The 26,833-nt window shown below is 35.4% G+C and overlaps 1 protein-coding gene across 1 annotated transcript in view; it reads right to left on the bottom strand.

Annotated features, from left to right (window-relative positions):
* Positions 1 to 26,833, bottom strand: part of LOC139087693 (protein eva-1 homolog C-like) — a 109,030-nt gene that overhangs the window by 5,571 nt on the left and 76,626 nt on the right. Inside the window, exons 7-8 of the mRNA XM_070636583.1 lie at positions 2,786 to 3,057; positions 2,509 to 2,716 (exon numbers count right to left, since the gene is read on the bottom strand). Of these exons, the coding sequence (XP_070492684.1) occupies positions 2,509 to 2,716; positions 2,786 to 3,057 (480 nt within the window). The remainder of the gene's footprint in view (positions 1 to 2,508; positions 2,717 to 2,785; positions 3,058 to 26,833) is intronic.

Consider the following 26,833-nt stretch of genomic DNA (forward strand, 5'->3'; position numbering starts at 1 on the left):
CTTAGAGTAAGAATAAAATAGAATTTTCATAAATATGATGGTGGAAATATGAAGAATGGATATGGAATTCGTGTAGCATAATAAAGAAGAAATGGAGGAAAAAGATGAAAAATTACATGAATTACAAGAAAAAAAGAGAATTCCCGTGGAAAAGAAAAGTCAAAAAATTTTACATGTTAAAAAAGAAAAATTGAGGTAGGAAGAAAAGCTTTGGCTTAAAAAAATGGCAAATATGTGGAAAAAATCAGCCTTGAAATAATTCTAAAAATATATCAGAAATGAGTTCTTGATGGTTGATGGGTGGGGTGTATTTAGGGGGTTTATGGGGGTATTGGGGGTCGATCACCCTCCCCCATTTTGAAAAAATCCTCAAATTTGCTCAAAAAATAAAAAAAAAAATCCAAAAAAATTCCCTAAAATTTTCCAAATTTTCTTACAAAAATTCTGTCCACCCCCCAGGACTGTGCCTGATACTGAAGCGACATGAAAAATTCAAAAATGTGTGGAATCATTAGGCTGATTAAAATTCCTTTTTTTTTCAAAGAATTCCGCTCGTTCATGTTCATTCCAAAAATTTATTCTTTAAATATTACCTTCAATAAATCATAAAATGAAAAATATAAAAAATGAATTTTTCACCCACAAAAGAAACATAATTTTTTAAGATTAAAAAATATTCAGCATAACTTTACGAGTCACCCCATAATCGCTGACAAAGAAAGGTCGTATATCCGCGAAATAAAAAAAAGAATTTACTTTCATTTTGATTTGATTTTTTCTCTTTTTTTTTCTTGTGAAATACAAAATTGACTGTGATTTTTTATGAAGCATATGCTGAAAAATGTAATATTTTATTTTTAATAAAGTTTAAATTTGTCCTGTAGATGATTGTTGGAAGTTAAAGAATTTTTTGTGGAAAGCTTGGGGGATGTTATGGGAATATTAGAGAAGATAAGGAATATCATCAGGTATTTGATCAAAATATCAAAGGTCAATGTCCTAGACATGGGTAGTGGTTATAAGCAGACATTTTTATCAATCTTTAGCAAAGAGCGTGCTTCCAAGAGGAGAGTAAGCTGAAAGCAACTCTGCTCTCAACCATACTCAACCAGTATATTTGAGTAGAATAAACTCTCGAGAACATGACCTTTGACTCTTAGAGAATGACTAATCATAACAAGGTGTTAAACAAGGGCATATTCAGGGAGGAGTATAGGGGGTCAAAGCCATCAAATTTTGGGGAACTTCTTCGAATTTCTATTGGTTTTCTGAAAAAAAAAAAATCCAAAAATTCCCTAAAATTCCGGTGATTCATAAAAAATATCTAAACCTCTCCCCAAACATTTCTGCTCATTTCCTTGTTGTAAGTGTACTCAAGTCAATGATAAATTCTACTATAATATAGATATGCGCCTTCTTAAAGACATCTATCTGACAATTCTGATTTCAGATTAGGTCAATATATCTGGTCTCAGTTTCGGTCTCGAAAATTCGCTGAAACCGATTACATTTCTTCTCACTAGAGTCACACAGTATTCATGAACAGAGGTCGAAGTTGATTTGAGTCTACTCAAGTCGACTTCAAGTGTGTAGACTTCGAGTTTTGTTTAAAAAAAGGAATCGACCTTATCGAAGAGAAAAGTCAGCCTTATTTTTGCCTGAATTCAGATCTCAACTAACCCTGGATACATGGACTTGGCAAGACAATTTTGTTACGGAGAAGGGATGGGGGACTGACCGAGTATGTTTTGAAATCTTGCATTTTGTTCTGTTCATAGTCATATCTCAGAAGTCCCTCAGGCTGGTCCCCTACTAAAAAAGAATCTCTCTTTAGAACAGTGATGAGCAGCCAGTGTACGACAGCTCACTGGTGTGCCAAAAAATAAAAGGTTGCCCACAACTGCTCTACAAAATCAACTCCAACTCTTAATCATCAAAACTATTCCAAACTTACATAAAAAAAAAGTCACAAAAAACTTTTCCAATTTTTACACCAAAAATAAAAATTAATTTGAGACAAAACTTCCCCACAAGTTTCACTTCCAAAAATAAGTTTGCATTCTCAATTTCCATTTAATTTCTCAAATGACTTCCAAAAATAAAAAAATAAAAAAACAACAAAAAATGTTGCAATTAAAAAAAGCCAAAAAAAAAACTTTAATTAAAAATTTTCCATTCATTTAAAATTCACTTCCGTGCCTTTTTTTCCAGCTCCCTTCTTCTTCATTTCACAATTTTCACTTTTTTCAAGGGTTGCGGGTAACAATCATGATGACGAGGACGATGGCAAAGTTTTCCGTTAAAATGATGAGGAAGAAAAAAAAAGGCAACATGGAAGAATGGATAGATGAAACGACATGCCAGAGGGCTTAATGAATATTAATTCGATTATTATTAATAATGAGTAGATTCTTCGATCTTTAAAACTTCCGTTTCTCATTTATTTTCCACTTCTTGAATTTAGCCCGTCACCCAATAACTTAAAAGTGTAGTATGAGAGTCTCTTACCTAAATTGGATGGTGATTGAGCTAATATTGATGGATTGTTGCTATTTAATCCACCAGAGCCTATTAAAATTGATGATGGTGGTGGCACAACACCCATAGCAACTTGCTGATGTGGCGGTCTTATTAATAATCCACTCGATGATGAGCTTGTCGGTACGATACTGACATACGGCGCTAGTGGTGGTGTGTACGTGTTGAATGATGATTTCTAGGTGGAGGATGTGGAATAAAAAGTATCAGATGACAGTTATGTACGAAAAAAAAGGAAGTTACTCACCTCATTTTTCATTGGCAAATTAGAGATGGCAATTGGTGTTGTTAGATCAATATCACCACCCTCAACCTCTGATATATTATCGCCGGAAAAGCCCTTGGTTATTGTCGTCTCACCTGTACTTGATTTATGAAATTTTGGCTCATCTTTGCCACGATCTTCAACCTCATCACGTTGCTTCTGTATTATAATTCGACCGGTGATTATTATCAGACATAACAGCACACCGACCGTCACTGAGATGATGAGATACAAATAGTAACGTTCGTGATGTTCTGTGGATAAAATTGAATAGAATGTAAAGGAACAGAAAAAAAAAATTAATATTTTATGCATGAATGAATTTTTAAGGAGACATTCTTATTTCTGCCTTATTGAAAGTCAATGCGTAATAACACGACGATGATGTTGATGATGATGGCTTTTTTTTGTAGAAAGACCAAAAGTATCTTTATGGTAAAAGTTTTTCATTTTTTTCGGCCAATGGAGAAAATTTTGTGATGAGAAAAAAAATTCTCTTTGAAAGGAAAATTTTTTGAAAGGAAATTTAATGAAACTTTAAAGGAAAAACATTTTTGATGTGTATTCTAAGGTTTCATTTGGTGTTGTTGTCTAGCGACCCAGATGTTGGTTGCCTATGGTAATATTAAAGTGATTTTTGAAGTTTAAAAGCAGCAAATAAATCTTAATTTATTGAATTTTCTATAATTTTCAATAGTTAAATGGTTAATCCAGTAGCTTCGAAGGATAGAGTTCTCTTCAGACATTCCCTACGTGCGGCAATGGACCCTCTTGCGCCCCAGCCAAGGAAGTAAGAAGAAAGTAAGTAATCCAGTGGTACGCAATCCTTTATTTTTTGCGGCAGACTTGATATAAAGTCTTGATCGAAATTGCACACAGCATTCGTGAAATTTTCTGAAACATAAAGTGCATCATGACATTTTCTCAAAATTTTTACGGCGTACTAATGTGCCTCGATTCACAGGTTGCCCACCACTAGATTAATCGATCAAAAATTCAACTCTCATAGACCGGCGTGACTCTGACTTGGTGTCGAATTTGGTTTGAATTTTAGAAACCAATGTCAGCGTCATGTCGGCACATTTTGGATCATTAAAGCAACTTGTGCTATTCGGGTGTAGAGTTTCTAAAAAAGGGAATTCACAGAATCGGATGTGTTTTGAAAATGGGTCGATATGTGTGGAAAATGTCTGGATTCTCCTGTGCACATGAAAAATATTTTGAAAATGAGTATACATTCTGCAAAATAGAATATATATTTTAATAACCCAGTTTCCGAGAACTTCCGTTCCGTTCTCGATTTTCAACATCTGATGCGAATGGAAATTCTAGGAAACCTATTCGATTGGTGTCTGCATATGTTATTTTATTTTATTTTATGTATATTAGCAAATTCATGTGGAATTTGGTAATCTGGACTTAAATACCATTTTCTTGTCATACTTAGGGACCGTTAACTTATTACGTATTTAGCGCTTATGTTTGAATTTTGAAGAACTGTTAGAAGTTATCATAAAAATTTGATTTGTTCTTCAGTTTAGAACATATATTTCCGGTGCTGAAAACCGTACAAATTCTTACAAAACCGTACAAAATTAACTGTCAGTTTTTCTCTTCGTTTACTCTGGACCTGAACAGACAAGAAACATGCTCATGAGTACGCTTTCTAATTTGAGCATGCTCAACCCCTCGACTACTCAGCTTGCATCGAATGTCAACTATACATGATTTCGATTTGATTTTCTCGCATGCACTTCTTTAATCAGCAATAATCTGGAAATCCTGATTAGCAACAGTAATTTATTCGTTCTGTTCATTTATTAACATTCTTATATGGCATACATACATGTCTATTAATATCGAAGAAATTCTCCTTAATAGAGTAAGAATGAAGAGAAGGAATACATAGGAGTACATAGGAAATATCAACCTTTAAGACAGTGATGGGCAACCTATGTGTCGCGGCACAATGAAAATAATAAAAATTACCTTTTCAGACCTTAAGGTCGAAAGCTGCGCATTTATATGCGTTCCGCGGCACAATAGTATGCCGCAAAAAATTCTAGAAATTGCGTGAACCGTATGCCGTGCACGGTTTCAGTTGAAGCTTACTACTAAAGTGTGCCGCAAAAACTAGACGGTTGCCCACCACTGGATCTAAAAACAACCCAAAAATAATATCAAAGGTACAGCAAATAATTCTCAATATTCTCGTAACGTTGATTCATAAATATTCAGAACAACATAAATCCCTCTTTTGACTCTTACACATGCTGAATATTCAGCAATTTTCTATGAATTCATATATAATCATTCCTTTAGGATTTGAACATAAAAAAGAGCTAACATTATCAAAGTAACAAGAATTTCAAATCCTTTGATCATGACATTATTTCTATCCTGATTCATGCACATGAAGACAGCAAAATGTACATCCAAAAAAAATGAGGAAATCTGATAAAAATAATTTCAATGTTACATTAAATCGTTATCCGATAATAAGCTTGCAATAAATTTTGCCTCATGTTGTATAAATAGCACATGGATTGCGGTATAAAAATAAAGTTTATTACATCTATTAAATGTTATTGCTCGTATGAATGATTCCATTATATGCTACTATGGATATTTGATTGATTGATGCGGATATTTCAATATGATGAAGATTAACGGAAGAAGAGAAAATTCAGTTTTTTTTTTGTTGTTTTATTTTATGGAATTTGGAATCATGTTGTAAGTTCATAATTGTACAATTAGGATGAAAGCAAGTAAGCCGACGGACATTAAAGCTGTCTTCAGACATTCCCTACGCGCGGCAATGGGCCCTCGTGCGCCCCCGCCAAGGAAGTAAAGAAGTAAGTAAGCCGACAGACATTGACATGAGTACATCGAACTATACAGTCTCATGGGAAGGCTCAGGTGTCATTCAATTTTTACATACAGAGGAGATTAACTTCCCTAAGGATTGGGATTACCCTCGAGTAAGTAATAAATAGGAAGAGGGAGGTTCCAAAAATCGGTCCTTAACATTACGTCTTAATGTTTTTTTAATAATTTTGTGTACACTTTGAGTCTTACTACCCGTGAGGGCTAATAAATTCATTCATTCATTTATTACGTAATAAGTGAACGCTCCCTAAAACTAAGCTTCTCAATTAGCTCTAGTAAATCTAAGGATTATACTATCGGACATTCGTATGATTTTTATAATAGAGACTAACGACAATCAGAACACAATACCTCCGGCTTATCACTTTGATTTGCAGTGTACTGTGTAACTGGAACTCTACATATTCAATTATTATGGTTTTATATGGAGTTGATTCAACTCGAGTTGACTTTGAGCTTTTTAAAAGGATGCTGTTGATGGGGACAGTATTGAATTTGACAACCTGTAGTCAAATATAACAGGAGACCAAGGATCACAGTTGATCTGTACGGTCATTGAAGCAAAAAAGTATATTATTCAGCTATTAAAACAACTTCAAGCGTCATCTAAGTAAGAATATTGAGATTTCGCTCAAAAATTGACAAAAATTGACCTTAACAGACAAAGATCAAGACGCGAGCATGATCAGGAGCGTATTTAGGAATGGAGGCCGAGGGAAAGGAGGAGGGAGGGATTAAAGGTTAAATGACAACGTTCCTGAATTATGCCTTAAATACCGTAATGGTATTAAATACTTTCTTACTTCGCTGGACGTATAGATCAATTGCTATCGAGAACCTCCATCAGATGTCGTCTGAAAATAGCGCTATCACTGGCATTCGCTTGCCGTAATGTTATTATCACATGAAAATATGCGCATTGTCTGATAGGATTCAGGAATTTATTTCCTACATTTTATATTCACAGGTCTTCAACAAGAGCGCATTCTGAGGGAGGGGTTGTAGATCTCTCTTTTCGGTAAAAATCTACAATTTTCAAGAGTTTTTCGTGAAAAAAAAATTTAAATAACTTGCCGGTTCCGCCCTTAGTCTTCAATTTTTTGATGAACCCCAATCATTTTTGTTATGTTCAGCCAATGCAGCTAAGAGTAAAAACACAGAAGTAACATAATACATTTGACTTACAGCATCTATTGACACCAAATTCACTCAACTGAAATTTTAAAATTTTTAACCTTTTCCTTTTTGGTATTGAAATCAAATCTCAATTCCTTTCTTGTTTTCCGCATCACTATTCAATCAATTTCATTCAATTTGTGGAAAATAAAATGATGTAAAGTATATAAACATTTCTCTCTCTTATTATTTGGAGAGGTAAGCAGCATACCACGATACATAACATTTTTATTTGCTCATCGTATATGTTTTTTCCTTTTATTGCTTCCATGCATGCGTTCATCGTATACCCAAAACGAATTAAATTTCATCGTTCTCGAGAGTGAATCTTTTATACCTCACTTAAAAAATAAAGTTAAGAATCTTTTTGTATTCGCTTTACGTACTTCATGCATTGATGTGAATCTTTACTGTATTAAAATTCGATTATTTTGAATAATTTAGTGACGTTATTTTTTCTTAGACAAATAGGACTTGTTGTACTTGTTGAATTATTGAGGATTTAATCAAAATATTTTGAAAAACTGTGAATTGGGCAACTGTGTAATGCGGATAATGTTAGGCAGCATATGGTCTGTGGAATGTCATCTAAATTCTTAAAATAGAATTTATTTTTGTTAAAAGTTGATAAGCTGTTGACTTTGAATTAAATTGCATTGGATTACATGCTCTAAGCCATATTTGTAAGGATTTTTCGAGTTCGCATTCTAATAGTCCCAAAATAGCGCCTCAATTATGGAGTCTTGGCAACTCTGCTCTAAGCCAGTGATTCTCAAATTATGATCAGATGTCAGGTTACTTACTTCCTTACTTCGCTGGCCGTCCAGATCAGTTGTGATCCATTAACTCCCATGATGCCAAATTAACTAGCTTTTTATTCCAAAATAAATATCTTAGTCTGTCTTCTACTATTGTAAAACTCAGCACAAATGCAGAGCTGAGCAAGCAGGGGCGTTCTGGGATAGGGGTATAGGTAGATAATTTGGTGGTCTAACTCTCACCCTCTACCTCCTATCCTATTGTCTCTGTATCTGAGCCATTTATCTTGACAAAATCATGACTAAACCAATACTCGATTCAAAATAGAGGGCCTTTCGGAAATTAAGAAACGTTTAGGAGGGGTTGTACTGTTACAAAGCGTAAATGGTGGCAGGAGATGGTCAAAATCCAAACAGACATGTTCAAGAGCATGCTAACAAAATTGAGCTCATTTAGTTACTGTCATGTCAAAGCTCAAAATGAAATGAGAATAATCTAACGATGTTTTAAAGCTGTCAATCGACAATTACTTGCATGCTTAACGTTACAGCCAACTATTCTGCTAGCAATTATTATTCTAGTAATTCCACCAACTTTACATTCTCACCTATCCATTTATTAAACCTTCAAAATTCATTTCTACAAAAAGCAAAGGAAATCCCAAAAGGACCCTAAAAAAAAATTTAAAAGCTTTTCCTCATTAATTTCAATAATGCTTTAAAACCTCCCATAAATCTCATAATCCTTCCAAAACAGGAACACCTCAGTGATAGCAAAAAATTTTCGTGCCTTTTTCCTCCTTCAATTCCCACTTCTTTTTCTCACACAAAAAATAAGGGAAAGATGAGGAACAGAAAATTATGCAAAAAATAATTGAATGAATTGTATGAATAAATTTACTCAGCCTGTACATTTCCTGTTAAATTATTGTGTACACAATGAGCGCGTGACTGTGTGTGTATTTATGCGGATGACATACATATATCACCTTACTTTATCATCATTTTTTTTGTATATTTTCATCACATTATTCATCTCTTTACTGTCTATTCTAGCCCATGTTTGCTTGTTTGAGGATGAAAGTTTAGTATAGTATTAAGTTATGTACAGATACTAAAGGTGTACAAATAAATTACATCTATGAAAAGAAAAGAGCTCGAATGAAGCATTCCTTTTAAAAAATAATCATTGAATGTGAGTGAGAAAGCAGTGTTGTTAATTTAGCTGCATTTGAACAGTAAATTCCTACATAGCTGTCTTCTACATTTAAGAAGTGAGTTCCTTCATTGCTGTCTGTATTATTTGAATATTGAGTTCCTATTATAACCGGGTTTTGATGCTCATTAGTTCACCTTCCGAAGGTTACCCCTTCTGAAAGCTGCCGCCATCCGCCGATGGCTTTTCGCCTTAGGTTGCCATCTTCCGCGGATGACTTCTTTTCCTTTTTACCTGTAACCCGTTCCACAGATTGACCCTTTCTCTCTTCTGCCTCTAGCTCGTTCTACAAGTTGTCACCTGTCATAAGACGCCTCCTACAGAAATTTAGAGATCCTGCAGAAGATGTCCCCTTTGAGGCTTATTGCCGATGTTGGAAAACTTTTCAAAAATTTACGACCTTTATTCTAAGAAAAAATTAATTTTAGATACTCAGATTTGAAAGATCCAGAGCTTCGCGTTATGTGCGTATTAGGGTTAATGACAACTTAAGGAAAAGGGTTTGTCTGAACTGTGTATTCAGTAGACTACAGTTTATAGTGTAATCTAGAACCACTCCTTTGACGACATTACTGTCTGTTGTCTTCAAAGGAAGGAATTTTTCAGACGGTCCTATAAACCATGATTCCTAAGTTACCAGTACTTAAGATCCGAAAAAGGACAATTGTATGATTACTTATGGCTAGTCTCAAATCATGATCGCCGAGTCGGTGTGCAATTATTAAGTCCCGATGAACCAAACCATTTCGTCGCTGAGTCACCTCGATTCACAACTGACGTTCTTACTTGATTTTATTATATTGCATATTGAGGTTATGGATGCTAACTTAATATTGAGGTAAGTCACGCTAACGAGCATTCGAATTTAGTATATTTAAGGTGAACAGGCTATCAAGAGCATATTCTTTGTATGTTAGAGTGTGAAGGTTCTGGATGCTACTGAATCTTGTTATACTGTGTACAGAGTGTCCTAGATGTTATTAGGTCTTGTTATATTATGAATAAAAGGTCTTAAATGATATTGGATCATGTTGTATACTGTATCAAAGTATCCTAGATTTTACTGGATCTTCTTCTACTGTATACAAAGTATCTTAGACATTACTACATCTTGTTATACATATTTTACATCAAATCACCAACACTGCATCTAATCCATAAAAAGTAAAAGTAGAAGAAAGCAAAACCTTGTCGAGAATCACGAGCAAGTTACAACGAGTTGTATGACATCCATAATAAGTATCGTGAGAGATGAGCTGAATTTCTCATCACAACACAAAAGGTCAGAGCAGAAGCAGAGGAAGACAAAAAAAACTTTACTTCCACAGAGATTTCTCTTGCAGCCGTTTTTGCCTGTCATAATTCAAGATTTTTTTTTGTGTGTCTTCATTTTCTTGCTTAATTATTTCTTTTAATTCCAAAGTTCCTCCTCATCTTCATTTGGATTATTATTTTTATGATAGAAAATTGAGTGCCGCAGATCATGAAATTCCACAATTAAATTATAAACTTTAATGAAGTCTGAATATAAAAACAATATTGTGGTTATGCGCTGATGAGAATGACTACAGCACATCAGTTGCTTAGTAGCTTTTTGACCGCAACTTTTTCGCCTTTTTTTATAATAATTCATTAAATGAGTTTGCAATAAAATTTATGCTTAATCATTCATTAATTAGTACCCGAAAAAAAGAGAAGTTCTTTCATAAATTTAATAAATGTGAGTAGCATAATAATATTGATGACGGTGTGATTGTGCATTAATTATTTTCACATATATAAAGTATCGATTTGAATGTCAATCCTGGATATAAATATTTTTAATGCAGCGATAGTGTTTGATTTAAATGTTAATTCGTCAGTGGGTGTCAGGATGGGTATTTATATTGAGGTATTAAAAGTTCATACAGTCAGACACTACCCACGCAGTTATTGGGAATACATTTTTCTGGAATTTAAGCAGACAACAGACCGAACCCACGCTTAATTGTAGGAAAAATGACAGGATTTTTAAAATTAACAGGCCTGAAGAATTTCAGAATAAGAAAGAATAAGGCATAAATGGTAGAGCGTTGTCCTTACGTGTCAAAGGTCCTGGGTTCAATCCCAGCTCATGCCTAATTTTCAAAGCTTTTTCTCCATTTCATTATTCTAATTACGAAGTTCGATTCCAGACTTCCGAGTCAACTCAGATTTTGTGTGGAAAAGTCGACTCGATTTCATATAAAATTCGGGCCGACATCAAGATCTGCTCGTTTCATGTGTTAGATCCAGTTTCAAGTCTTTGTCATTTAATGCGCCCCTTTTGCTAGGCATATAAGAATATAAAAGTATGTTGATGATTTTCTTTGCAAAGTCTTGAGCACACGAATTGTAATTGGGTACATTGCAGGGTACATCAGGTATTATAACGTAATCGTGTCCTCGCAATATGCAGAGCTTTCAAGTGGCTCGGATCCCAATATAAAATGTAGATTTAAAAGATGTAGTACAATAGATTATTAACCGAAGTGCCTCTAGTTCATGAAACTGGGCTCTACAAAGATTATATCCTGAGCTACTCAAATCAAGACGTCTCCGTCGAGGAGCTTTTAAAGTAATTGCCGTAGAGCAGGAATAACCATTCTTATTTAAGCTTCTTTTGACTCTGAAATTCCTTTATGAAAGCCTTTGACTTTGAAAACTTCTGCCTTTACAACTTCACAATCTTGAACTTTAACCTCAAATACTAAAAGCTTATTCATCTCCACCTAATGACAGCTGCTCAATTTGTAAGCCGACCTTTCATAATAATTTCTTTAACAAAGTCATTCAACCTTCCCACAGCAATATGCATCTACTTCTAAATTTCCTAAGAAATAAGATAAAGACAAATTCAGACAAAATTCATCTACATTAATGAGTTCATTTCTATTCCAAAACCCCTGCTGAATGCATAGTCCTTGTAATAACGCCAAAGAACACAAAAAATTATCAAAAAAGTAAGAAGCAGCAACAATAATAATTTCTAGCTTACAGCATATCATCTTCATCATCATCTTGTGATGATATTATTACTACTTCTATTATTGTTATTATTATTATTTCATTTATTCCGAGAATATAAAGGAAGAAGTCGTATGAAAACTGTGAGGGATTGGCATGCTAGATGAGAAAGAATGAACAAAATATTAAGCAAAAAAAGGACGAAAGAGGAAGATAAAGTTGAGCTGTAAGGAATATGAAACATCAAAGTGCTACGATGAACATTCTGTGAATAACTTTGTACCATATTTTTTGACCTTTTACATGCTTCACAAAGCTTTTGCTGTCTGTTAACTTGATATCTTTAACAGAGCATGGTGAGGGGGATGTTTGGGATTTACGGGTGAGTTGCTGCAGGGGGAGTTTTGAGATGTACAGTAAAGTATTCTGATTCTGGGAATTGGGAAAGTTGATGACTGACCAAATCACAGATGCCTGCCTTTTCGTGATATCCTCTTAATACGCCGATGTAGTTCAAACTATGTACAGAGATAAGAAAATCAAAGACTAGATTAAATGCCAATTTAAAGGATCTAGCCTAAAGGATAGCAGTCCCATAGTCAGGCTAGAGATGGTAAGGATTACAATCGGCCATTACCTTAATCATTTTGTACAAGAAAAGCAAATCCGGAAAGCACATGGCATAGAAATGTCCTAAAATCCAGACCAGTGTTACTCTGACCCCAGACCTGAGTAACTCTGACCCCAGACCAGAGTAACTCTGACCCAAGACCAGAGTAACTCTGACCCAAGACCAGAGTAACTCTGACCCCAGACCAGAGTAACTCTGACCTTAGACCAGTGTTACTCCAACCACAGCCTAGCGTTACTCTGACCCCAAACAAAGTTCGCTGTAATTCAACCTCAGGCAGAGACAATTCGACTTAAAGCCTGATTTCCGGACAATTATTCCGGATTAATTTTACCGCAGGTCAACCCCAGGTTACCCACAGTGCAAGAAGGCCTGAAACCGAAGTCACATTGGCTTGAGGCTGAATTTTCAACCAATTATACTTTATGTGCCTTCCAGTTACATACAACTAATCCAGCCTAACTGCATGTCATCCTCAACATCATTCATTCACATCCCCCCATCAGCGTACTCATCACATTCTCATTCTTATTTAACTCAAATGTAAATTTTTATGAACTAATAAGATGAAGCTCTAATATTATTCGCTGTTGACAAAACTCGTCTTGAGCATCATCACGTTTGACAATTTTATTAAGGCTCGTTTCTTTTTGGCCTGTGAGCCAGTCATCTCATGAATGTTGATTCTATTTCTATTTTCAGAATTTTTGATTGGAATTATGAAGATGAAGTTTCAGTCTACGAATTGATGGAATGACTGGCAGGGCGTTCATGAAATGGAAATTACAATCAGCAAATCATTAATATTTTTAGAATTTTTGTTAAGAGCTGTGGAAGTGATGTATTATTTGATTTGGTCAACAATTGTTCGTGGAAGTTGGTGTGCTTACATGATTTTGATTTGTAGAGATTTGAATGGAATGCTTGGAGGTATTGATTGTATAATTAGAGGAAGTCTTGTGACTGAGGTGATGACTGAATGGTCTTTAACCTCAGCAATGGCCAGTTTTAGACTTTAGGGTATCAGAACCCTCAGCCGGTCCCTGTTGATCTGGTAGAAAAGTGTGAGATTCGTGGGATTCGAACCAACGTCCTATGATTTTAGATCACATGCTCCTGCGGAATCACTGACCAGATTCAAGAGATTCGAACCCCAAATCCTACGATTTCCAGTCTCACACTCCTGTGACAGCACTGAGCACTCCATTGACCCATCGACAGTTATTCTACTATATTGCAACCTATAATTCAATTCCGTCACTTCCACATAACTAATCATACAACCTTCATTCCAATTTCAACTCTCAATTGATCCACCAAAATCAATAATTCACAAAAGCTGTTGATTAAATCACATAAAGTCCAATACTATTGTATTTTGTAATAAATTCAATATATATCCCATCAGATGCATAAAACATGTCCCGTCCAGGAATTTTAAATGAAATCATTTCAAAAAAATTGGACATAAAAAAACAAGCAACAAAATAAACATGTTGAATTGATTTTTTGTGTATCACAACAGCCCCGCAGTAAGAAGGAAAGGAGTTAAAGGGAATCGACAAAAAAAGCACGAATAAAAATTCAAAATTTTGTGTATTTAGGACAGTAAAGAAGAAAAAGTAAATCAATTTGATGGAAAGGAATTTAAGACAAAATATTCTTTATTATTATTTTATAGATTCCAAGAATGGCATGTTTGTCATGATCCAATCCCGAATGGGATGTAAAATGAGGGGTTGTTCATAAGTGATGTGATTATAGAGAAGATAGTTGAATAGTATGGGTTAACATTGAAATATTGAGAATCGTACCCTTTCGTGGAAAACGTGTACATCCCTAATAGACAAAGAGACCGATTTTAGGTACCGCAGTCGAATTTTTGTACCTTCTGTGTGTTGGTAGCATACAGAATTATTAATGATCTTTTCATTGGATTTTAGGTCAATTTATAGCAATTAATGTGACTTAAAGCTGAGGGTGACTCTAATAAATGGATTCGGTGATATCATGGCTATTGCTAGTGTCACGCTGGTTCAGAATTCAGAATCACATTTTTGGACCTTCCTTTGTTATTTGTCTTCCAGTAGGTAGTCATTTGGTATTCATTTGACGCCAAATGGTAGATAAAACCGCAAAATAATCAAATATAACGGCCTCATAGGGGTCCAAAAGCTTCTTGGTGTAGAATAGTCATGAATGACTGTCAGCTCAATATGTGGATAGACAATTTGTACCAACCAGGTTACTGAGCCAGCAACAAAGTCAGACTAAAATTGCTTTATTGCAGCCTGAGCTTCTCATTCATAGAAACATGGGTACAGTTAGTAAATATCAGAGATCGAAGCCGCTGACTTTTTAGTCGGCGGCGGCTAATAATCGGCTTAGCTAAGCGAAAAAGTTAGGCTTAGGTTATCGGCTTAGTTAAGCCGATTTTTAGCCGCCGACCTAAGTGACTTCGATCTCTGGTAAATATACATCTAAGAGTAGCTTGAGGTGCCTAAGGGCATTTGTCAGCATCAAAATATCAACTGACTTCAAAAGGGTCATTGATTCGACCAACATAAATCACCATATCGTCCTCAAACCTTTGACGTCATTTTAATAACGACCACTTTATTGAATCTCAAGTCCCCTCTCCCACATAAGCTTTATTTTAGTTTTTTATGGCCTCACATATTTTGAATTATAAAAATACAGCACAAAAAGTGTCTTTTACATTCATGAGAATCAAAATTCCTTCAAGGAGGCTTCACGGCGACAGTAAAATATTTTTTTTTTTTTTTTACGATGATTTAAACAGCGAAACCTCTTCCTTCTTTAGCTAAATAAATATTGAAGAAAATTCTTTTTTACGTTCCTTTCTTATCTTTCCTTCTCACTCACCACCTCATTCAGTCACTGAAAAGTATAAGCATTATTATGAGAAAAATGTCGAAAGAAATTTTTAAGGCAAGCAATGATAAAATTATTGAGGGGCTAAGAGTACTTAGGATTAATTTGGTGGAAAATTGCAGAAGTGGGCTTTTCCTTTATCCAATTTTCTTTTGATGTAATACTGCTTGTTGTGGATAATTTGAGTCTTTTGACTCTTTAGGTCAATGGACATTGTCGTTGAATGAATTGAATAATTTGCTATATATTTATAATAAGGGAATGTGAGGAAATTACGTAACGCTAAACACCGTCACTTCTTCAATCCTTGAATCTCCGACTCACTCCGACTCACTCAGACTTCTTCTGACTCTCTCTGACTCTCTCTACCTCTCTCTGACTTCCTCTGACTCTCTCTGACTCCCTCTGACTCTCTCTGGCTCCCTCTGACTCCTTCTGACATTCTCTGACTCCCTCTGACTCTCTCTGACTCTCTCTGGCTTCCTCTGACTCCCTCTGACTCCTTCTGACTCCCTCTAACTCCCTTTGGACTCCCTCTGACTCTCTCTGACTTCCTCTGACTCTCTCTGACTCCCTATGACTCTCTCTGACTCCCTCTGACTCCGTTTGACTCTATCTGAATCCCTCTGACTTCTCCTGAATCCCTCTGACTGCCTTTGACTGCCTCTAACTGCCTCTGACTCTCTCTGCCTCGCTCTGATGTTCTCTGACTCCCTCTGACTATCTCTGACTCCCTCTGACTATCTCTGATGCTCTAAGAGGGAGTCTCTAACTCCATATGACTCCCTCACCCTGAGATGTGGGTCAAAAAGTCAAGTTTTCGCGTTACGTAACTAGTGAACAGACTCAACGCATTGATTAATTTCTGAATTTTCCCTCAATCATAGATAGAACTCATCTGACACATAACCCTCCTAACTATAACCCATCATACATGAATAAACCCCAAAAATATTAGCAAAGTTCAACAACTCAATGTCACTTGAGTTGAGAATTTCAAATATTTTCCATACCAAAATAGTTACGCTTCTATGAAAAATCAATCAAACTAATACATTCTTCGAATTCTACAGAGAAATCACATCGAAGTAATTCCTTAATTAATTCAAGCTAAAAAATAACCAAATTTCGAAGAAAAATCACTCAATTAATTAATTTGCCTCAAAATATTCAATTCTATTTTAATTGAATTTTCAAGGATTAATTGAACCGAGTTTTTTAGCGTGGAATATAAAATGTTGCCAAAAGGGATGGAATAAAAAATTGATTTAGTTCTGTTTGATTATGGAAATAAATGTCAATCATAGATGAATTTTCATTTGTATATTTAAATATTAATGGATTTTGAAGTTTAAAAGAGATTAATTGACAGAGCTGTGAATGAATGATTTAATTTATTTGAAATATTTAACACATTAGGGGTTTGCAGAGAATAAAAGGAGTTGGGAGAGTGTTTCATAGTCTCAAATTCGACTAGATCGAGACCGAGAGCGAGATCGAGATACCGAGATAGAGTCCGAAAAAAAGGCACCGAAACAGAGACACTGAGATAAAGATACAGATATAAAGACACTAAAATAGAGACACTGTGACAGAGACACTGTGACAGAGATAGTGAGACAGAGACAACGATTACAAGACAACGAGACAGGGACACTAAAACCGAAACACTGAGACACGAAGTCTCAGAGACACTGAGACTGAGACACGAAGTCACCAAGTCAGAGAAACCGAGACAAGAAACCGAGACTGAGGCACCGAGACAGAGACACTAAGACAAAGACAACGATACTAGACACCATTGAGACAGAGAGAGACACCGAGTCAGAGACATCAAGACATTAAAAGATACGAGACTGATTTACTGCGATTGAGACACCGAGAACGATACATCGAGACAGAGACCCCGCGACTGAAGCAAATACACCGAGACCAAGACACTGAGACAGAGAAACCGAAAAAGAGACACTGAGACCGAGACGCATAAACAGAAAAACCGAGACAAAGACACCGAGGCACTAAGACAGAAACACCAAAACAGATGCATTGAGATCGAGCCACTTAGTCACAAACACCGAGACAAAGACACCATGACAGAGACAACGTGACAGAGTCAGAGACACCAAAACAGAGACTCCGAGGCAGAAACCTCGAGACTGAGACTGAGACAGAGACATTAAGACCGAGACACCAAGACAGAGTCACCAAATCAGAAACACAAAGGACTGAGACCAAGACCATAGACCATAAACCATAGAAACCAGTAAATATCCTCTCCATTCATCATCAATGAAAATAATTCAAACAAAATTCACAAAATCCTTTCAATTGCTAAATAATCACTGAAAATCACCCCCCAGCAAAATTCCCAACCCACCCAAATGTCCTCTCCTCATAATCCACCCTTATCCTATTAAAAATATTAAATTCTCGTTAGAATATATAAAGCATTTTTTTAATGCCAGCATCAAAGAAAAAAATTGAAGTGGTAAAGATCAAATGATTGAAACATGCACTTTACATTATGTACAATAATTCATGCCCCCACAGATCCTAGTGTAAATTCAATATTCATTTCATTACATTACATCGCAGAGCCACGTTTTAATATTTTATTTTTTTTTTATTCTCAGTTATTTTTGTTCATAATATTATTATTTTTTTATTCCTTTCAACCTCTACGTTAGCTTCCTGTTTGAAAAAATAAATATTAATTATGAAGCGCACAGAAGGAGAGCAAAAAAAAAAAACTCTCGTGTGGTTAATATAATGAAAATATGAAAAAAATAATGCTGAAAATTGCATAGATAGGAAAATGTGCAGCTTGATGCATTGCATTTTTTACCCAGAATTTTTCATTTATTTGCGGCATTTTTTTTTCGCGGGATATGAAATTAATTCTTGTACTTTGTCAGTTTAATGTGATGAAAATGAGGTTAAAGAGATTGAAAGAGTGTATAGAAAGTTTATTAATGGATTTGTTCACAAATGACGTCTCACTTTGAATTTTGGGTCGTAATGTTAAGCTGTTAATTCCGAGCTGCACAATTCAAAAATCACATTTTTCGCAACAAAAATGGGTCGAAATCAGCTGACAAGATACCGTCAAAGCAACTTCGCGTCTTACTATTAACGGCAACAAACTGGTACTTATCGAACACATTGTATTGCTCCGATTATCTCTTTCAGTAATTCGGCACGAATTGTACAGGAATTTGTGAGAAAACAGGTCCGAAATTCGTGTCAAATTGCATTACATAGCGGAATCATAGGCAGCGATTTTCATCATAAATTCTTGCCAAAATCAATCCAAATTATTGTGAGGAAATGGCATCCTATACTGAAGGCATTGGATAATTTTTTGAAAATACCTTAATTCCATTGCTACTCTTATGCTCTCAAGTCACAAATTTCAATTTTAGTAATTTCACTAATGCAATACCTAACTACTTCTAAAGTTCTAAGAGCTGTACTGCTTTTAAAGTTCTAAAGAGCCTTACTACTTCTAAGGTAATTGAAGCCCTACTAGATTTAAAGTTCTAGAGTGTTATTCCTTTTTGAGGTTCAAAAGCTTTTCTACTTTTAAGGTTCTGCAGTCTCTTTTCTAAGCTTACAAAGAAAAAAACCACTTTTCTACAACATAGCCTGAGTAGGACTCGAACCCACGTTCTATGATTTCCTGTAGCATACCTCTACCACTGAACCACCGAGGGTATGTAAGAGAACGTGGCACAAAGTACACATAAACCTTCTTTCTCTGTCATTAGTGTTCATTACATAGCTCTTATCAATTTATTAGACCACAGTTCAAATCCAACGACCTTTAACTGTGGTTACTGGATGTCTAATACTAAAAGATCTTCTGTTAATTGCTGATAACCACCAAATGCGCATCTACCCTTATCTCACAACACTATTTCCTTTAACTTCATTCATTCACATGTTTGCATAACTTTAGTAATTAGAATTAATGTTTTCCTTTTACTTTATGAAATCTCAGTTGAGGATGCTTCAACGTTAAATGAATAAAAGTGCTTTTAGTCAGTAAATATGGCTTTTAAAAAAAATCTGAATACATTTTATCTATTTTACAGGAGAAGTTTTATATTTTATAGTTGGTAGAGGATAAAATTGAAGAGTTTAAAATTTTTTTTTAATCTTCTTTGTAGATGGAACTGGAGCAAATGGAATGTTGCAATGCATTAGCATAAACTAAGCGGATTTTGTTGCTTTTTATTTTTCCATTAGTGATAAATTATCTTGAAATGTTGAATTATTACAAATTTTTGATAACTAATTAGTATACTTGAAGGATACTTAGATGACGTTGTTTGGTTCATGCAAAGGATAATGAGCTTTTAATGTTGGTTTTATCACAAAAAGTGATGCAATTTTGGTTTTAAAAGTTTAAATTAGTGAAATAGTAAGAATATCAAAAAACCTGGTTTCATTTAATGAGTCGAAGGGGCTCGGCGGCTGAATGGTTTATTGCTTCGGTATAAAATTATAGCAATACAGACCCCGCGACCATGAGTTCGAGACTCGGCTGGAGAAATTTTTAAATGGTTCTTTTTCGAATCATTTGTAGGGGTCTACTCATTTCCCCATTTTTGACTTTTTCCTTCTCAGTTACTAAATCTCAACTCCCTCCTCTCTTATAAGACCGCATGTAATAAGTTAACGGATCCTAGTAGAAACGAAACTCACAGCCTAATTTGTAGGCTACAAGCAGTAATGGCATAAATGAAGTGATTTTGACTCACTATAAACTGAATGTTGTCACTGAGTGCGATGGTCTTTAGAATCCTCACTCGTTAATGATTAATTAAGCCGCGAATTGTCCCTAGCAGTACCTCTGTATCTTAAGGATCTGAATAGCTGAAGGTTTATTTAGCCAAATTTGACAAGTTTGGATAGTGACGCACATGTTTTCGCTTGAAGATTGGGTAAATAAGGTTTCATGACCTTTAAGGCTTTTAGTCTTCATTTAATTTCAACTTGGCATTAAGGGGCCGCCCCTAAAAATCGAACGTAATAAGTGAACAGCCCTTAAGATGTTCCTTATTAGTTGGTTTATCCTAAGCTTTTTCAAAACTGAGATTCTTCTTCATTATTATTTGAAATCGAGTCGACATTCAAAAGCCAAATTCTAATCACATCAGTCAGATATCATCTAAAACTGTCAACTAGAATTCACTAAAATTGAACTAAAATGTGCAGCTACATCCTAAAAAAATTCTATCCACACTAACAGCCTCAAGTTGCGTCAGATAATAAAGATCATTTATTAGCTTTTAATAGCTAAATTTTATTAAATTAGGTCAAAACAATTTAAGCCTTAAAAAAATAGGCATCATCGAATTCTAATTGCATTCATGCATTAAAACTATCTGTTAAAAGGCCAATATATATTCATAGTGCAAAGCTATAAATGATAATAACAATAATTTAAGATATTCATTATCATTAATTTAAGTATTGTCTCGAAATTTGTCGCCTAATTCATGTCATATAAATTCCCCCTCATTCCATTTCCGCGATAGAAGTTTCAATTCATCACGTGATGTTCATAAATTGCCAATAAGTTTACAGATTTCGAATTCTAATGTACGACATCGAGCATTATAACCGCAAAAACCGCTCATATTGTTATGGAATTTACGCTTAAATTTATACCATGTTTATGTTTATGTTGTGTAATCTAATTCCCCTCCCTCCTCCTTTTTACATACATACAGTCTATTCTATATGCCTTGCCTCAAACGACGATTGAATTTTCTTAATGCAATCCAGCCCATATTAAATTCATCGTATGTCGGTGAACATAAAATAGGAGACAAAATAAGTTAAGGCATCGGATGGTGAATCGGAAGGAATTTTGTGTCATGAACGAGACAATTATTTAGGAAGTGAGTGTCTTTTTAAGCATATGCGATGTTTGAATACAAAATATTATGTTCATAGGGCTATTATGAGTGTCACTCAATCCGGTATTTTTATTTATTGGATGAGGAAAGAGTGAGCTGAGCTAGTAGAATGATGGGGATTGAAGAAGTTAGCGGTGGATATTGGCAGTTCGGCGGACACATTACTCAGTAAGGTATTCGAATATTACAACTTGTTCGCTAAGGCACACGCTGCGACGTGCATATATGGAAAGTGACACCATTATGACTGATTTCGAGTTATTTTTCATTACGATTCGCTGCATCGTGTAGCTTGTGACGTCTACTTGCATAAAGGAGAATCTCAAGACATGCAAAACTAACTCTAATTGTAAGAGGAACGCATGGCTTTGTCAAATTTGTACAAAAGCTGATATCGTAAAACAAATCAAAGTATATAGGCTCAAATGAGCTGAACATGTCAGAAGTAAGAATCTAGGGAACTAATCAGACCAAAGTGAATCTAAATTGGTGTCCCCTTTCCGGATTTAAACTGAATTCATCAATAAGTCAGAGCTGGATTCGGTTTAAAAAAGGATCAGGCAACAACTCAGAGCTAGATTCGGTTTAAATCTGGATTTGGCACTAAGTTAGCTCTAGATTCGGTTTAAATTCTGATTCGGCTCAAATTCAGAGCCACGCCGACCTATTGCCGAGTTTAAGATCGATTAACCTCTTTGTGCTGTTCAGAATTCAGTCTCATTTGATCAAATGTCAACCAACATGTGTGGATTCATCCTTTAAAGGACATTTCAACATTTTAAAGTTTCATTCATTCAAATTTCAACCCACATTTATGCATACAAAGTGTATAACACATCAAACATTCTCCCCCATATCTACATACATCCAGTGTTTCAATTTTGAATCAGCAATGACATAAAGACACAAATTTTTATGAATAAAATACATTTTAACGACACACATCAGTGTGCCTGATTCTTCATATTTTTTTAAAAAAATTCAATCAAAATCAATATGTCATGTCATTTATGTAGCATCAATGATTCCAATTTTTTTTTATATTTGTTGATTCATCCTCCACATTGAATTGCACAAAATTTGTGCTGAATAAAAAAAAGAAGTCATAATTGATGTCACACAATATCGCGATGAAAAATGACAATCAGTGACACTTTTTTGTCAATGTATTTTTATTATTTAATGGATGCCTGCAATTGAATCAATCATTTTAAGCTTCACGTTGATTTTTTTAATGTAATTTAATTTAAAAATGTATGAAGGCAGCACTTAAGGCTTCTCCAGACCGAGAACCAAGGCATATCAGTCTCAGTGTCTCAGCGTCTCAGTGTCTCAGTGTCTCAGTGTCTCAGTGTCTCAGCGTCTCAGTGTCTCAGTTTCACAGTGTCTCAATGTATCATTGTCACAGTGTCTCAGTGCCTCAGCGTCTCAGTGTCACAGTGTCTAAGTGTCTCAGTGTCGCAGGATCTCAGTGTATCAGTGTCACAGTGTCTCATGGCTCTCTCTCAATCTCTGGACAGACACCAGCCCTTCCAAATGACGTCTGACATAGAAAAATTGCCAAATTACATGACCTGAATAAACCAAATCCATATTCAAATGCATAACTTTGGCTATGCATGCATGAGTAATTATATAATCAAGCTTAATGCTGCCATGACGTCTATGAACATTTACTGAATGACGTAAATCCCCAAAAAAAAACTCAAAATAATCTAATGCATTTGAAAAATTTCACATATTGACTTCATTTAATCTACATGAACATATTTCACATACCTAGCATGCATGCAAGCTTCTAAAAATTTCAGTTCCTTTCATCAATAAAAAAACTTTTTTAATCCTTCAATTTCACGTACGGAGGAAGAAAAGGAAGAAAAAATTCACATCAAATTATTCAAAATGTTTGACAAAATAATTCATGCAGCAACGAAAATCCCAAAACACCTGAAGAAAATTTTTATTCGTTTCCCTTTTGCCTTTCCTTTCCAATTTATCATCGTGGCATTGAGTATTAAAAAATGAATAAAAAAAAATACGAACGTAAAGAAAATTGTTCCCGTAATGACTCTCAATCACAGCCAAGGCAAAAAGTAAGTGGAAGTTGAAACGAGCGAAGCAGTATCGTCGCCGTCGTAGCGATTCATTAAAATTTCACTTCTGTATCCTTCAAATGGGTTGTTAATAAATGATGTCTGTTACTTATCATTATGGGAACTTTAGACCTAACTCCAGTAACACATGTCAGTTGATCGTTCTTAAATCTGAAATCAGACCGGCAGGACTCTGACTGAGTGTCGGATTTAAACTGAGTCCTGCACTATGTTAGAGTCAGATTCATGGCTAGGAATAGGATTTGACCGAGTTTAACATCAAGTCAGAGTCATGTTAGTTAGAAATTGGATTTGAACGGAGTCTGGCTTTCTCAAGGTAGAGTCATGACATCTAGGAGTTTGGTTTGAATCGAATCTGGCATCAAGTCAGAGTCATGTCAGCTAGGAATTGGATTTAAACCAAATCTGGTACCAAGCCAAGAGCAGCGCTGACTAGAAGCTGGAATTTCGCTCAATTGACTGATTTGTGTTATTCGAATAATTTCCGTTCATAATTCAGCCTGATGATCTCGATCAGTGACTTTAATATGCGTTGATTTTGAATTGTGAGCTGCTTACGGATGATAGGGCATTTGGCAGCAACACTTTCAACTATCGGCACGTCCCTAAGATGAAGTATTGTGAGAATGGCAACTATATGGTTCATGTGAGATTTTTCGGGTTCACTTTAAATTTTTGATTCATGAGGGTGTGATGGCCTATCGACTATAATGCGTCACTCGTAGAGACGATCCAGAGCAGCACAACGTGTTCGCAAGGTTACCACTACGTTATCGTATCAAAGGTAAGACGCGATAGTGTCCTGACTGTTTCATAAAGGCGGATTTTGATCAATTATTAAGGCAAAAAATGCGATTCGTCGTATTGTGCCAATCAAGGTCCTGAACAGGCTAAATATCCCGATTTTAGGTACCAGAATTGTATTTCTGTATCATGAAAGCACAATCTATGCTTTTCAGGGGTACATCTAAAAGCATCTTAAAATTCACAGACATCACCAGCAAATGACCCCAATCTCTGCCTCATACATCTACCAGGCAATGCACTGAGAACTTCCTTTCCTGCATCTTTTCCTCCATCGCAATTTTATCTCAATTGAATTTGTAATTAAAGCATTTTTTAATTGCAACATTTTCCAGCTCTATATAAGTGAGTTGAAAATTGTAACTTAAAATTAAAATGGACGTCGACGACGACGACAAAAAAGGGGGAGACTGTTCATGACAGTCTTTGTAGCATTTTTTTCTTCAAAGGGAACTCCATTTAGTAATTTAAATTAATTTCTCTAAAATGATCGTCTATAAACAAAACTCAAAAGAAAGTTTCCGTCATAAATCTCAGATTCAAACACAGAACATACTTCAATTTCGAGTACATTCAACCCAAGTGTTGAGTAATGAATGGACATTAAGAACAAATAGAATGGAAAGTTATACAAATCGTTTTAATTAGTGTCATTTTCGTAACTCAACGTTCTATATTTTGTACTGTGATTTATGAGCAGTCTATGCTGACAATTGTTAACGTACAGTATTCATATGATATGCTGCTTCCTTTATTCTGCATGCTTGAATAAAAAAAATTCTCATAAGTCATGCATTTTGCAGATAAATATCTCAATTTAATGAACTGTAAAGTTATTCAGTATTGTTGGAATATGAAGATATGATGAAGAATAATCCTTGGCACTGACTTTATGATTTGTTAATGATGACTTTATAAAGTGTCATGACTTATAATTGTTTTTTAAAATACGTGACAAATTAGATTAAATGTGATACAGACAGTAAGGATTCATTTGATTGATTCAATTAGTATGAGGTTAAGGAATTAAGGTTCTCATTAATATTATTTAAAGGGGATATGCTTTATAGAAGCTAGTCCGGAAAGCATTCGACTTGTGAGACACACGGCGTAGAAATAACCGAAAATCAGGCACCAGTCCTGGCACTAGACCAAATTGCCTCAAGCTTGAAGCCAGATTTCATAGAATCTTACTTAGTCACGCTGGCTGAAGGCTGGATTTTCGGTCATGCTACGCCGTGTGTCTATCCGAGACGTAGACTGATTTAATACTAAATTATCAATTTGATCAGTTGCAACTTTAAGGTACGGATTTTTGACACTTGTGCAAGTACTGGTATGAGTCTCGATGATGTATTACGTTTCCTCATGGTTGACTCCCAAACCCTCTGCTCTTGATATAAGAATTTTCTGAAGTTTCGGTTTTGACAAATGATTGAGATCGTGACCGAGACTGAGACCGAGATTGAGACCAAGGTCGGAGTCGAAACAGAGACCGGGACCGAGATCCAGATCAGGGTCGAGTCTGCGACTAGGATCGAGACCCAGACCAAGACAGAGACCGAGACAGAGTACAAGATTGAGACCGAGACAGAGACCGAGACAGAGACCGAGACAGAGACCGAGACAGAGATTACAGGGAAATTCTTCAAAGTTTCATTCTCGACAAATATCGACTAGATTGTCTTGGCTAAGGTCTCAAGTCCAGCGAAGTCTTCGTCTCGGTCTCAAAAACCCTTACCTGATTCACCCCTTGCTTCATTCACCAATCCATTATTTCATTTAAGAATCTTAAAAGCACATCATGAGCACGCATTTAAAATAAAAGTAAAAAACCCAAAAAAATGACTCCGACAGTTAACATTGTTACAAAAAAAAAGCGGTTGACACTTAAGGACGATGTGCACATAAAAAATTGAATGAATTAAAATTAATTAATTTCAGCTCTGATTTTGTTCCCTTTTGCTTTGTGTTTGTTTTTAGCAGTTTTTGTGTGCAGAGACATTTTTTTATTCGGAGGCTTGAAATGCCTTAAAGCAAAAGTGTGCAGAAGACAACAAATTAAATGTTTAGACGTGGACCTTTTTTTTTGATAATGAAATGGTCTCTAATAATGACAATTTTCAATGTTTGATGATGGAACTGATTTTTTAGACAATTTATTGTTCATCAAGTTACTCAAGGATGTTTATCAAGGATGATTGTTGTGAAATTCAAGCAGTTTTTAGAAGGATTGTTGTAGAGTTTTTTGAAATCTCGGTATTGAATGCAGAGTTGGCTGGACACTAAAGTTAAGTCAACTTTATCTTTTTTGGGGGTCCGGACTCCTCGGGACTCCACAGAAGTTCGAACTCAAATAAAAAGTCCTGCATACTCTGCTTGAATGATTCACAAGAATGTCTCCAGAAATTTCTAAGAGTTGTTTAAAGGTTGGGGCAGGGTCTTGCCATCCAGAACCCTTAAAAGAGTGTATCAGAATAGGGGAGTCCTCGTAAGCACGATCATTCATGCTTATGTAGATAAATACATAAGAATTAATCTTGAGATCTGATTTTGAGAGATTAGGAGAGAATGACAAAGCTGACTTTCTGGACGGTATAAGAGGAAGCTGTCAATAGAGAAAGTCATGCGCTTT

Source organism: Chironomus tepperi, unplaced genomic scaffold (genome assembly GCF_022539635.2).
Source record: "Chironomus tepperi strain 1889 unplaced genomic scaffold, CSIRO-AGI_Ctep_v1 contig_129, whole genome shotgun sequence".
NCBI classification, from domain to species: Eukaryota; Metazoa; Arthropoda; class Insecta; order Diptera; family Chironomidae; genus Chironomus; species Chironomus tepperi.